This window comes from Liolophura sinensis, chromosome 9 (assembly GCF_032854445.1).
Source record: "Liolophura sinensis isolate JHLJ2023 chromosome 9, CUHK_Ljap_v2, whole genome shotgun sequence".
NCBI lineage: Eukaryota > Metazoa > Mollusca > Polyplacophora > Chitonida > Chitonidae > Liolophura > Liolophura sinensis.
In genome coordinates, this window is record NC_088303.1 from 17,191,276 (window position 1) to 17,205,557 (window position 14,282).

Consider the following 14,282-nt stretch of genomic DNA (forward strand, 5'->3'; position numbering starts at 1 on the left):
GCCGAGATCCTTTGCTATGGACTTAGGCGATGAAGGCCCAAGTGAGAAATACAGTTTCCTCGGAAACTGGACACACTGTAAGAATATTTTTTCCACTGCTTGAGCTGTTCATACAGCAGGCCTACAATAATATTTACTAGGAACTCCTGGAACCCTGTTTAAATAGCCTAGCTGCAGATGCACGGCTGGGTATTCCTGGTTCAGGTCGTAACCTACAGGAGTTGTGCTGGTGATTTATGATCCCCATTAAATGTTTACAAAATTACAATAGGATTGTTGTACAACTTGATTCATGTTCAATTCTGAAACAAATGGAAATAAATTTAAGTACCATCTTGGCATTCCACTGCAACTGGATTTTACGCTTCAGTTTTGTAGTGGTGGCTTCTAAGATGAAAGCAGTGGTGACCAAGTTATCGCGGACGTCAGAGAAAGCATCTCGGTTTTAATATTATATCATAAGATTTTTAATCAGTTTTAAGCATTATCCGTCTTCTCATTCCCATAAACTTTCGGATTTTTGCAATGACTTGGATATTTGTTATTAAGAAGCTGCTGACTTAACGTTAGAATGAACAACCAAAATGTATTTGGGGAGATGAATGCGGTTTGGGCCTTGACGGTATGCTTCTGTATGACATAATTTGCGATACCATCGTTAAAAATTACACGGTTTGTAAATCGCCTGATTTTATGTCTGTGTCGGTCCATAAATTATACAGGGCCGAAGTGTTGGCCCTTCGGTAACACGTAACTAAACCGCTGTAAACAATCTCAAACTGATGTCTTATGCAGTAGTTTTGTGTTATCATGTCACTTCATAGAATGGAAGGGTAAAGGCTACGCCACAGCTTAGGCCGCGCAATTTGATAGCAACGTGTTTGATTGGATAAAATTCTCAAAATGGCTCCCTCGACTCACACCAGCCATTTGAGCGGTATTGTCGTTTTGTTTTACGTGTTATTCGGTGAAATCTCATTAAAATAGTAAAGTATGATACTTATTAGAAAGCTTGAGTATCCTGCTTTCCACTGAAATATGTTTATTCCAGGTGCTGTCTTGGCCTTTACACCTATGTAAACATAACAAAACACATACAATCTTTTCTGCATGCTCTACATCAATCATTTATTTGCTCAATGAATGAAAAATAAATACAGTTAAATAAGTTTATGTCATAATTGTAAAATTTTAATGAAGCATATACAGCTCTTCTGTCCAATTTCTAACAAGATTATTTCACTAAGATTGCATATTGCATATCTTAGCCATCATTTCCAGAATATTACCCCTGAAGGCGGCATTTCTTTCAATTCACAAAGCATTGAAGGAGGGTTGTTAAACCCACACCAGTATAAATAAAGTTATATCTTTTGATGTCTATTCTCTGTGATTGAGTAGAACTGTACAAGTATTAAATGGACAATGAATCACTTTGATATTATTATTTATAATAATAGTGGACAATATTTCAAATTAAGACAGGAGAAAAAACATGTATTTATCAGTAACAGATTACCCATTGCTTTAACTTTAAACAAATTTTTCAATAGCACATTCAGCTGAGGGTAAGGGCATTAATCTGACAAAGTGCCAAAGAATCGAACAGAAATCACTGATGTGGATTTTTTTAGTGTGTTTTGCTAGGGGTAGTAACAGGATTTTCCCAAGGCGTGTGTCTGATTTCAATGACACAATATTTCAACTTGCCAAAGAAACCACAAGAAAATACAGAATGAACCATGCAATGTATATGTAGTCCAAAAGTTTCCTGTTAGGCTTTTGAAAATTTGCATAGTATGCTGCATGTAATGCAATACTAACAGATCAGAGATAGTTTCTTTGACAATGATTTAATTATATGCCACCAAAATATACGTCGTAAACAGCAAAGTGTCAGCAATAGCCTCACCACCTTTATATGAATTTGTTTTGACCCAGTATAATAATATTAGACAATAGTGTCATCAGTGTATGATTTTAGTGGATGCTGTTGCTTGTCTAGTGACACAGATCTACCAAACTCTTGTCCAAATGTAGAAGTCTCAAAGCCACAAAGGCTCTGTTGTCAGGATGTTGTGAACTAGGGCACTGCATACTGGAGAACTGCAGTTCAGTTTTAAATATCAACATCAGATATATTTACCATATATCATGGTTCATTCACTGCCTTGACTACACATTCCCGCACAGATGAGATAAACTTTTGGAAGTTTATTAATATTTAACTGCGTTTGCCCTAGTAAATCTGTCAAAAAGTTTAACTGTGATGAGGGGTCGTCTTGACCGTGACAGAGAACAGTTACTGTCATGAGAATCAAGAAACCACAAGCTTCCCACATCAAAGACATGCGAAGATGGTAAACTTAGAAACAGTCGCTCATGTCTAGCAGAAAGCACAGCTAGTTCATGTGAGTTTGAGGTATGGAAAGTAAATGATGATAAAGGGATCTTCAGGTGAACAGAACACAAGCACATGCATACAGGCCAAAAGTTAACAATTATAGTGGTCAGCACAAAAAACTCATTACCAAGCTAACAACAGAATAAGCATAGAAAACAATTTCCCTATCCCTTGTTTTTACACTTAAATGTAAACATTTCTAACATAAATAACAATCATGAAATTTTCCAGCTGACAACAGTGTCTCCTTTTTTTCATACAATATAAAATAAGATCAATTCATTCAAGCCTACTGGTAACAAAGCATAAAATTTTCTAATTCATAAAGCTTGAAGCACCACTGCCCCAAATATAGTGACTAAATATGGAAAGAAAAAGTTGAATCTCTTTATATGTAAAACAATTCAAATGATGATGACATTTGATTCATTCATGCCGAGTTGGTCGTGAAGAGCAACTACTTCACAATATAGGTCTGAGAATTCCGTACTTCTCCTCCTGTACATTTCCCTTTCTGTTCAATGACTTTAAATAATGTTTAAACAAAAAAACAAAAGAAAAAAAAATGCACTCGTTGCTCAACACATCCTTAAGGCATTAAGTCCATAATATTTCCATGCGGAGTTGTCTGCTCTTGGTACTCCCTTTGTACAAAAATAAAGCTCTGTCACGGAATAGTTCAGTAAAATGTTTTATGAACAACTGTGAGGGTCTGGTATAACTGTCCAATAAAGTCATACGCCACAACTGACAGTTGCATTTTTACATCAATTCAAAACATCGTGTTTGGAAACAATCAACACTGACTGCCAGGCACTTTTATCTGGTTTTGATTTGGGAAGTCGTAGGAATGTCAACAGCATTCTGTCATCTTGTCCTGTCAGGCATCCGGGACAAGGCACCAGTTTCCTTGTACAGACACGGCCCAAGTCAGTCATCACTTCACCGGTGCGTACGTCCCTTGTCTATTGGAGGCCACCCAGGCAGTGAAGACATCCCTGCAGAACAAAGAAAATAAATCAAATTTATTAGTCAAGACAATATCTATATATTTAATTACAATTTTATTTTATATCATAGTGGTCAATTTTATGGGTGAAGGAAACCGGAGTACCTAGAGTATTCCACATCTGCCAGTTATTGATGAACTCTCCCATACATTGGACACTGGAAGACGAGTGGTTTCAGCTGATGCTAAACTGCACAAATGCCCAACCGTGAAATCTTTATGTCACCAAGACTCCATAAATGTAGTTAACCATTTGATGCCACAAGGCCCCACGAACATTGAGAACAGGGGAATCTAGAAATTCTCTGTCTAAGGCCAGGAATGAACCAGCAACTCTTGTATCCTAGCAACTGAGCTGAGTATCTTCATTACTAGCCCATGACACACACCTCAGTAAATACAATATCACTCTTACTGAAATTGTCATCTATATATTATGTACTAACAAGGTTTTAACACTAAAAATTGAAACAAAAAAAGTCTAATTCAGAACACCTTCTACATGTGTTATGCTCTCATAAGCAAAACTGTTTAATCCTTCACAACAAACTGTGCAATTAATGAACATATCTTCTACCAAGGCCCATAACTCACCTGCAATGGCTGACCACACAGTCATTACTGCAGTATTCGTTGTCCCATCCCGGGTTTTCTATCACATGATTGGTACAGCCATCCCGCACACATCTCCCTGGGCTTGTGATCCGTCCATCTAGTCGGACTCCAGGGTGCTGAAGGTCAAAAGGTCACAGAGATTAGTCAATGGACTGAATTAAAGATGATTCAAGTGGCACAAAATTCAAGTAGTATTCCGCTGAATAGTTCTCCCTCCATTTGTAGTTTAACAGATAAAAAATGTGATTGTTGTTCTTGTAGGCCCCTTGTCCTGTTCTATGGATGTATGTGACAAAAAAATTAAAGGGAAAATCCCTGTACAGGATCTTGTTTTAGGCCATGGATACATGGGCATTTGCAATCTTGATCTTTTGAATGATCTACCTTAATTTATTTTTCTTATTTGATTGGTTTTCTATGTAGTGTTCCGTTTACATTAACAGCTGGAGGAAACCACCACCCTCTGCCACGCATGTGACAAACCTCTTGTCACCTACATGCACAACGAGAGGAAAATCTAGGCAAACTCAGCCAAACATGGCTGTTACTTTGATCCAAGCCCTTACCTGGTTCATATAACCCTGTGACATCATCATGGGCTCTGACGTAGGTACCATCGGCTCTAGTGTTGGGGGAGGTCTCGGCGCTATCGTTTGCAGCATTGGACTGGAGTTACCATGGTAACCCATCATGTCCTGCTGCATTTGTTGTGGAGGGGGCATAACCATGGGTGACATCATCCCTTGAGCCATGGAGTTATTCCCCCCTGGCATGGTGGTCATGGGATTAGGCAGGATCTGTTTGTTGCCCATCTGTGATGGATGAAGATTGTCAGTTGGTGTGGGATCCACATGCTCCACTGCTTGCTGAAATCACACACAAAGCAAAAAGATGGATTAAATCATCATTATCATTAAGAGTTCAAAAACAATTAGAACCTTTTTAATCTGTATTCTAACTGCCCAGTTCCTTGTTTTTAATTCAGTCCAGTTAATGTCCTCAATGAAAACTATTAACTAACACTGTGATGCTAGAAATATACTTCAGTTCAACAGACAGTATTAAACATTGTACCACAGTGTCTTGCAAGAGGTTCAAATACAGTGCATGTCCCATACAAAAAGATTGTAAAAGAATAAGACTCACCTTGGAAACTAAACTTGCTCTGTAAGCAGCCAGCTGTTTAAGATAATCCTTCTTTGCATTTTCTGTCTTTTTCTTGTATACCTGCAAACATATATTGAAACCACATTTTATAGAAAATGAAAAATACAAATTTACAGGGTGACTTAAACTGTAGTTGTGTAGCAGCTGATTAATCACCACAGCAACAGTAAAAACCAGCGTGAATTCCCACTTCTGTCCAGCCAGAATGTTGGGTACGACAGTAAAAACCAGCGTGAATTCCCACTTCTGTCCAGCCAGAATGTTGGGTACGACAGTAAAAACCAGCATGAATTCCCACTTCTGTCAGGCCAGAATGTTGGGTACGACAGTAAAAACCAGCGTGAATTCCCACTTCTGTCAGGCCAGAATGTTGGGTACGACAGTAAAAACCAGTCTGGATTCCCACTTCTGTCAAGCCAGAATGGTGGGTACAACAGTAAAAACCAGCATGAATTCCCACTTCTGTCAAGCCAGAATGGTGGGTATGACAGTAAAAACCAGCGTGAATTCCCACTTCTGTCAAGCCAGAATGGTGGGTACAACAGTAAAAACCAGCGTGAATTCCCACTTCTGTCAAGCCAGAATGTTGGGTACGACAGTAACAACCAGCATGAATTCCCACTTCTGTCAAGCCAGAATGGTGGGTATGACAGTAAAAACCAGCGTGAATTCCCACTTCTGTCAAGCCAGAATGGTGGGTACAACAGTAAAAACCAGCGTGAATTCCCACTTCTGTCAAGCCAGAATGTTGGGTACGACAGTAACAACCAGCATGAATTCCCACTTCTGTCAAGCCAGAATGGTGGGTATGACAGTAAAAACCAGCATGAATTCCCACTTCTGTCAAGCCAGAATGGTGGGTATGACAGTAAAACCCAGCGTGAATTCCCACTTCTGTCAAGCCAGAATGGTGGGTATGACAGTAAAAACCAGCGTGAATTCCCACTTCTGTCAAGCCAGAATGGTGGGTATGACAGTAAAAACCAGCGTGAATTCCCACTTCTGTCAAGCCAGAATGGTGGGTATGACAGTAAAAACCAGCGTGAATTCCCACTTCTGTCAAGCCAGAATGGTGGGTATGACAGTAAAAACCAGCGTGAATTCCCACTTCTGTCAAGCCAGAATGGTGGGTATGACAGTAAAAACCAGCGTGAATTCCCACTTCTGTCAGGCCAGAATGGTGGGTACGACAGTAAAAACCAGCGTGAATTCCCACTTCTGTCAGGCCAGAATGGTGGGTACAACAGTAAAAACCAGTCTGGATTCCCACTTCTGTCAAGCCAGAATGGTGGGTACAACAGTAAAAACCAGCGTGAATTCCCACTTCTGTCCAGCCAGAATGGTGGGTACAACAGTAAAAACCAGCGTGAATTCCCACTTCTGTCCAGCCAGAATGGTGGGTACAACAGTAAAAAACCAGCGTGAATTCCCACTTCTGTCCAGCCAGAATGGTGGGTACGACAGGAAAAACCAGTCTGGATTCCCACTTCTGTCAGGCCAGAATGGTGGGTACGACAGTAAAAACCAGTCTGGATTCCCACTTCTGTCCAGCCAGAATGGTGGGTACGACAGTAAAAACCAGCGTGAATTCCCACTTCTGTCCGGCCAGAATGGCGGGTACAACAGTAAAAACCAGCGTGAATTCCCACTTCTGTCAAGCCAGAATGGTGGGTACGACAGTAAAAACCAGTGTGAATTCCCACTTCTGTCAAGCCAGAATGGTGGGTACGACAGTAAAAACCAGTCTGGATTCCCACTTCTGTCAAGCCAGAATGTTGGGTACGACAGGAAAAACCAGCGTGAATTCCCACTTCTGTCCGGCCAGAATGGTGGGTACGACAGTAACAACCAGCGTGAATTCCCACTTCTGTCCAGCCAGAATGGTGGGTACGACGGTAAAAACCAGCGTGAATTCCCACTTCTGTCAAGCCAGAATGGTGGGTACGACGGTAAAAACCAGCGTGAATTCCCACTTCTGTCAAGCCAGAATGGTGGGTACGACAGTAAAAACCAGTCTGGATTCCCACTTCTGTCAAGCCAGAATGTTGGGTACGACAGGAAAAACCAGCGTGAATTCCCACTTCTGTCCGGCCAGAATGGTGGGTACGACAATAAAAACCAGCGTGAATTCCCACTTCTGTCAAGCCAGAATGGTGGGTACGACAGTAAAAACCAGCGTGAATTCCCACTTCTGTCAAGCCAGAATGGTGGGTACGACAGTAAAAACCAGCGTGAATTCCCACTTCTGTCCGGCCAGAATGGTGGGTACAACAGTAAAAACCAGTCTGGATTCCCACTTCTGTCAAGCCAGAATGTTGGGTATGACAGGAAAAACCAGCGTGAATTCCCACTTCTGTCCGGCCAGAATGGTGGGTACGACAGTAAAAACCAGCGTGAATTCCCACTTCTGTCCAGCCAGAATGGTGGGTACGACAGTAAAAACCAGCGTGAATTCCCACTTCTGTCAAGCCAGAATGGTGGGTACGACAGTAAAAACCAGCGTGAATTCCCACTTCTGTCAAGCCAGAATGGTGGGTACGACAGTAAAACCCAGCGTGAATTCCCACTTCTGTCCAGCCAGAATGGTGGGTACAACAGTAAAAACCAGTCTGGATTCCCACTTCTGTCAAGCCAGAATGGTGGGTACGACAGTAAAAACCAGCGTGAATTCCCACTTCTGTCAAGCCAGAATGGTGGGTACGACAGTAAAAACCAGCGTGAATTCCCAGTTCTGTCAGGCCAGAATGGCGGGTACGACAGGAAAAACCAGCGTGAATTCCCACTTCTGTCAGGCCAGAATGGCGGGTACGACAGGAAAAACCAGCGTGAATTCCCAGTTCTGTCAGGCCAGAATAGTGGGTACGACAGGAAAAACCAGTGTGAATTCCCACTTCTGTCAAGCCAGAATGGTGGGTACGACAGGAAAAACCAGTGTGAATTCCCAGTTCTGTCAGGCCAGAATGGCGGGTACGACAGGAAAAACCAGCGTGAATTCCCACTTCTGTCAGGCCAGAATAGCGGGTACGACAGGAAAAACCAGTGTGAATTCCCACTTCTGTCAAGCCAGAATAGCGGGTACGACAGGAAAAACCAGCGTGAATTCCCACTTCTGTCAGGCCAGAATAGCGGGTACGACAGGAAAAACCAGTGTGAATTCCCACTTCTGTCAAGCCAGAATAGTGGGTACGACAGGAAAAACCAGTGTGAATTCCCAGTTCTGTCAGGCCAGAATGGCGGGTACGACAGGAAAAACCAGCGTGAATTCCCACTTCTGTCAGGCCAGAATAGCGGGTACGACAGGAAAAACCAGCGTGAATTCCCAGTTCTGTCAGGCCAGAATAGCGGGTACGACAGGAAAAACCAGCGTGAATTCCCAGTTCTGTCAGGCCAGAATAGCGGGTACGACAGGAAAAACCAGCATGAATTCCCAGTTCAGTCAGGCCAGAATGGCGGGTACGACAGGAAAAACCAGCGTGAATTCCCAGTTCTGTCAGGCCAGAATAGCGGGTACGACAGGAAAAACCAGCGTGAATTCCCAGTTCTGTCAGGCCAGAATAGCGGGTACGACAGGAAAAACCAGCATGAATTCCCAGTTCAGTCAGGCCAGAATGGCGGGTACGACAGGAAAAACCAGCGTGAATTCCCAGTTCTGTCAGGCCAGAATAGCGGGTACGACAGGAAAAACCAGCATGAATTCCCACTTCTGTCAAGCCAGAATGGCGGGTACGACAGTAAAAACCAGCGTGAATTCTCAATTCTTTCAGGTCAGAATGACGGGTCTCTTGGTCCCATTTATATCATGTGTTATTCGGCCAGCTTGATAGGCACAAGATAACAAAAGTAATGAAGTATAAATGATCGATCATTGATCAGTTATTTTCAATATGAAGCTGTGAGAGCAAGGAAATTCCAAAATTCACCATCTATAATCAGGTTTGAACACGCACCTTGTGTGTCCTGGTAACTGATAGGCAAGCAGCTTGCATACCTACATGCATCTGTTGAAAGACTAGACGTTAGCCTAGAGGATCATCTGCACCTACATTCCTAATTCAACAATGCAAACAAGCCTTGGCGTGACACAATAGGACCTTATTGCAAAATAACACTGAGTAAACAAACAAATAATTTCAAACTGTTTTAATGCTATGGAATCTATGACTTATAACTTCATAGTCTGCAACTTGTATCCCCACATCCCTTCCAGATAATGTACCAAAATTTGTCCACGGATGGTATATGTCGTTTTCTTTTGATTCTAATGCCACTAATGTACACTTTAGAAAACCATATAAAAAGTTCTGTGATTGCCATCAATTTACCTACTCGTAGCTTTGCATAGATTCTAACAAAAAATCTTGACACTGGTGCTATAGACTAGAAATACCAGCATTATATAGAACAAAGGGTTGTGACAGTCAGACACAAGCATATTAATTTCCAGAAATTAACTGCTCGACAATTTTTTTCCTGGACTCTCAGGAATCAGAGCAAAGTCATCTGCCTAATAACAAGCCATGAACTTGTCTTTATAGCTTTCACCAGTTCTGTGTTTCATCTTGTTAGTACAGTGCACTGACAATTGTATTCTCTATAATAGTCATATCAAGAATATCACCTACATGTAATAATACCATGGTGGACTGCACACATACAATACCTAATCAAAAGTGTCCAGTCCTACCTTGTGATCAAATCTCCCAGCGATCACAATAATAGTATGTAGTTTGCATGGGTGTGCCTAGATCAAAAGTAGCCATAGTCATTTTACACAAGTGGATCATTAAAAAACCAGGCTAATTTGTACATCTCTCCCCAGCTGCTGGTCAGCGAAACTGTAATGTTGCAAAATCTGGTAATTAGTAATTAGCCGGGAGATGTAATTAGATTGCTTGCCTGGCAAACCCAGTAGAATAATCAAAAGCTCTTCTCCGTGCAGAGGCCTGAGTAATCCGCATCCAGGTAGACTTATACAGCTGATTGGAGAGTAACAAAGTGCTCAGCACAGCAGAAAGATATCCCATTACCAACCCCCTCCCTGCGGCAAGGATGATTCAACGATAACAAAGGAGGCTCGGTTTTATTTTTACCGACAGCGTCCTGTAAACCTCTAATCGATACGGTGGAAACAGTGTGGAGCGTATTAAAACATGGCCAACAAAGGGCAATTTGAGCAGAGAGGCAATCCTTAAATGGCAGTGACAATCAAAGTCATATCTCTGATTTAATAATTAACAACAGCTTCACCTCAGCTGGAGCTATCAATGATTCATCTCATTATCTTCTAAAACAGGCAGATAACCATTTCATATCTCTGATTTCTGTGGCTGATTAGCCCAGATCACGTCGCCATACCATTAGCACCTGTTTATCTTGTTAATATTTAACAAAAGACCAGGATTTAAATCTAAACTCCACTCACATTTTTATGATCTGGATCCAGCCCATCCCACATGGAAGCCACAATTTTTGAAACTTCGCCAAAACTTGCATTGGGGTTCTGTCCCTTGATGGCTGCTTGTGTGTCACGGAAAAACAAAGCATAGGCTGACACAGGCCTGAAATTAAGAAAAAAATCCATCACATACCAGAATTTTCCCATCAGATTACATTATGCCAAAACACACCTCTTCATGCAATTTGCTAGTCACATTTATAAAGAAATCTCAATTTAACACATTAGCAAAATCCAACAAAACTTTGTGTATACATTTACAAGTACACATGCAAGTTTGTAAGACTCCTTTTTGCCACACTAAAGAATTACTCACTGAACACACATTTAATTCTCTATTTAATATATGCATGTTCTTTCTGAGGTCATAACAGCTGAAAATGACCAACATGTCCCAAAAACTATCATATCATCATGTATCATTTTCTCTTTTCCCCTTATCACTTTATACACACTGTAATCCAAATCCTAAAAGCCCCAGTTTGAACTCCATATTAAAATACGATTTTGAAGACAACAAAACTGAATCTAAGCACACACCTGAATATCCTGATAAGGCCTCCAACTCCCCGCTCCCCTCCCCCCCCCCCCCATAACACATAGCCCTCCTCCTATCTCAAAATCCCCCACCCTTTCCAATTTAGAACACAGGCAGGTGCAAACCCTGTTCTGCTCCTGGGGCAGATAGAGAGAGCAGGTGCACTGGACTGAGCACAATAAGCAAGGCCTGGGAGATAGGAGTTAAGCACTCAATGTTAACCACTGAGAATAGCTGTATGTGGCTCTCACTGAGCTGTTACATCATGTCAGATGAATAACAGTCGTTAGGGCAGGAACTTTTTACTCTATATTATGAATAGTGGAAATGTCATTACAAATGATAGCACATATGAGACAAAAAAATTTATAGATGTAACCTGTATATTTTTCAAACTGAAATTAACTTCTTCTGACTCACTTTTGTGGCTCATTTGGGTCTTTCTTTTTCTTCTTTTTAGGAACTTTCTGTTTTTTCGTGGTGGTTTCTGCTGGCTTAATAGGAGTTGGAGCGGCTGTTCTTTTCAAGCCTCCAGCCAACTGAAAACACAAAGAGATCAGAACAATGTCAACGCAATTGATACCATAGCCTAGCTGTTATCTGGAATTTCTATAGCACATCAACATGACGATTTTTAAAAATTTCATCTGACATTTGATACAAGATTTGTTTTTTTTAACAGTTATGCATTTAATAGATTAGAGAAGAATACAGTGGCCCCATGCATTATAAACAGATCAACCTTATGTAATGTAATATCCCCTCAAGACTGAACAGGAGAAATCTGCACATGAAATGTTACAAAGCTCAGGTAACTGTGGTAGATTCAGGTAACTATACAAATGAGCAGATAAGGCAGATAAATATATAAGTGTATCAAATCTCCATTCAGATGCAAAACTCAATCAAACACAAATTATCAGAGTTAACAGGAAGTAAGTTAAACCTGTATGTTCTTTTGTTGTTCCTTCAGCCATCCATGAATTCCACAAATCATGATATGAAAATAAATTCAAGGCTAACCTGTTCTGTTCATGAGTTTATCTTTTCATAATCATTTCAAGTCAATGATCTGCATTTTAATTGTATGCATGCTTTGAATATCCCTGATATACCCCCAAAAAAACAACAAAAAAACAGTGATCTTTGCAATTTACCTCTCACTGAAATTTTTTAAAGGAAGTTTTGATGAATTTAACATGAGTCATAAGCCTACAAGTATCAATGAATAAAATGAATTTTCAAAAACTCTTTTTCAAAATCTTTTAAAGGATTCTAATATTTTTGAGACTATTAAAATTAACACGCACAGAATCAATGAAAACATAGAACAATTATTTTATTACATAGGATATCACACAAAAGGATGCATCATGGACTTTACACCAAAATTTTATTTCAGATTTTTCTATTTCAGGATGTAATCTTTAACGTATACTGTCATGCATAAAGTGTATTTTAGCATTTAACTACTTTATGAAATGCTGATAAAAGCTCAGCTGAGGTTTAAGTGCTGGCAGTCTTAAGAGTTAAAATACATTGAGTTAAAATGATCGCATAAACAAGAAAAATTCCATTCATTCTGAAGGACAAATGAAGGTCACTAATGATTTGCTTCAGATTTTGCTAATCCCCTTGTCTCTGCCCAAGCCTCTGGAGTCTACATCCCAATAGGTCATACTATAGCCTCCCTTATTTTCACAATCATAAAAAAATAATGCACACAAATGGTGACCAGTTGCAAAAACCCAAAGAAATATTGACAATTGCAGGGCAGAAAGCTTTCAAAGTATGCCTTAAGCGTGGAATGCTTATTTGTTCAGGGTTCAAACCAAATAACTGACCTCAAAGTCAAACAGCCCCTCTACTGATCCTACACAAGAAAGAAGCCTGGGCCTAATTTTAGCACTTTTACATCCTTGTGCTTCTTGTCTGGAAAGTATTGAATGCTAATAAGAGAGATTGTTGGACAACCTATTAGTATGTTACATCTTGTCCCAGGTAATAGTTGAAACTGTGTGTACCACAGTTTCAAATATTACCTGGGACAAGATGTTTAACATGTTTTGTCACACTGAGTCACATAACCTTTGTTCAATTTGTCACATTTTGCCGCTGCAACATGAACAAAACTATTTATGCCTGAGGTGGGTTTCAAAGGCACTTTGTATGAACTTTATTTAGTAATCTACTTAAAACTTGTCACAACAGAAATAGGAAATATGAATAATCTGTAGACTCCCTACATATAAATGCAAGAGAGGGGTATATTATAAAACCATATACATGTACAAATTCAAATGAAAGGTAAAAAGTTTGTTTTCATACAGATTTGCTTGATGGCATTCTTTTCAATGTGAAAATAGTGATACAACTGCATGGATTTCTCCTGTAACAGCATAGTACCTGTGTATGACCAGAGTGTTTTAGGAGAACCTATACTTAGAAAAATGTGATGTACAAAAGAACAAAAGACTGCACAGCTTCAGACCTACTTGTTGAACATGGGAATAATTATGAAGATTTACGGGTTTTCCATTCAGAGGCTGTACACAAAAAGTCAACAAAGAGTTCAGAGACTCATGGGTAGGTCAGCTATTTGATTAATGTAAGAGCTAGACAAATCAAGCAAGTGGAGAAAGTTATAGGTGATTTAAGGACAAAACCCATGAACTGCTTAACTATGCAATGAAATAGAAGAGGCCAAACACAAGCACAAAAGTGTTAATGGCCGCAAATAGCTTAAATTTACATATAAAGTGAAAAAGTCAAGCTAACATGTTTGTATGACTGTGCTGGAAGTTAACAACTCGGTTCATGTTTAAACAGGAAAATAAACAGCGAATGATTTGCTTCAAACACAAGAAGTGTGGCAGAACGGAAATCAACCATTCTGTACATATATATATATTCATACATAATTAAGAAATCAGCAAGATTCCTTATTCCTTATTTTTTTAGGCATGCCGGAAAATGGTCAGACTTTGATATCAATATGACACTTTGTGAATAAACCTTTAAGATTATTCCAGTTGAGGAATTATTTAAACATTCCAATAAAATACACGTACACTTTTTGTAGTAAATATACAAA

At 40.0% G+C, this 14,282-nt stretch overlaps 1 protein-coding gene across 3 annotated transcripts in view; it reads right to left on the reverse strand.

Moving 5' to 3' along the window:
• Positions 1-1,099: 1,099 nt before the first annotated feature.
• Positions 1,100-14,282, reverse strand: part of LOC135474856 (TOX high mobility group box family member 4-B-like) — a 77,803-nt gene continuing 64,620 nt past the window's right edge. For all 3 annotated transcript variants that reach the window (XM_064754480.1, XM_064754483.1, XM_064754481.1), the window contains 6 exons: positions 11,609-11,727; positions 10,618-10,753; positions 5,175-5,255; positions 4,595-4,894; positions 4,008-4,144; positions 1,100-3,402 (listed from right to left, as the gene is read on the reverse strand). In XM_064754480.1, the coding sequence (XP_064610550.1) occupies positions 3,342-3,402; positions 4,008-4,144; positions 4,595-4,894; positions 5,175-5,255; positions 10,618-10,753; positions 11,609-11,727 (834 nt within the window). In that variant the 3' untranslated portion in view covers positions 1,100-3,341. The remainder of the gene's footprint in view (positions 3,403-4,007; positions 4,145-4,594; positions 4,895-5,174; positions 5,256-10,617; positions 10,754-11,608; positions 11,728-14,282) is intronic.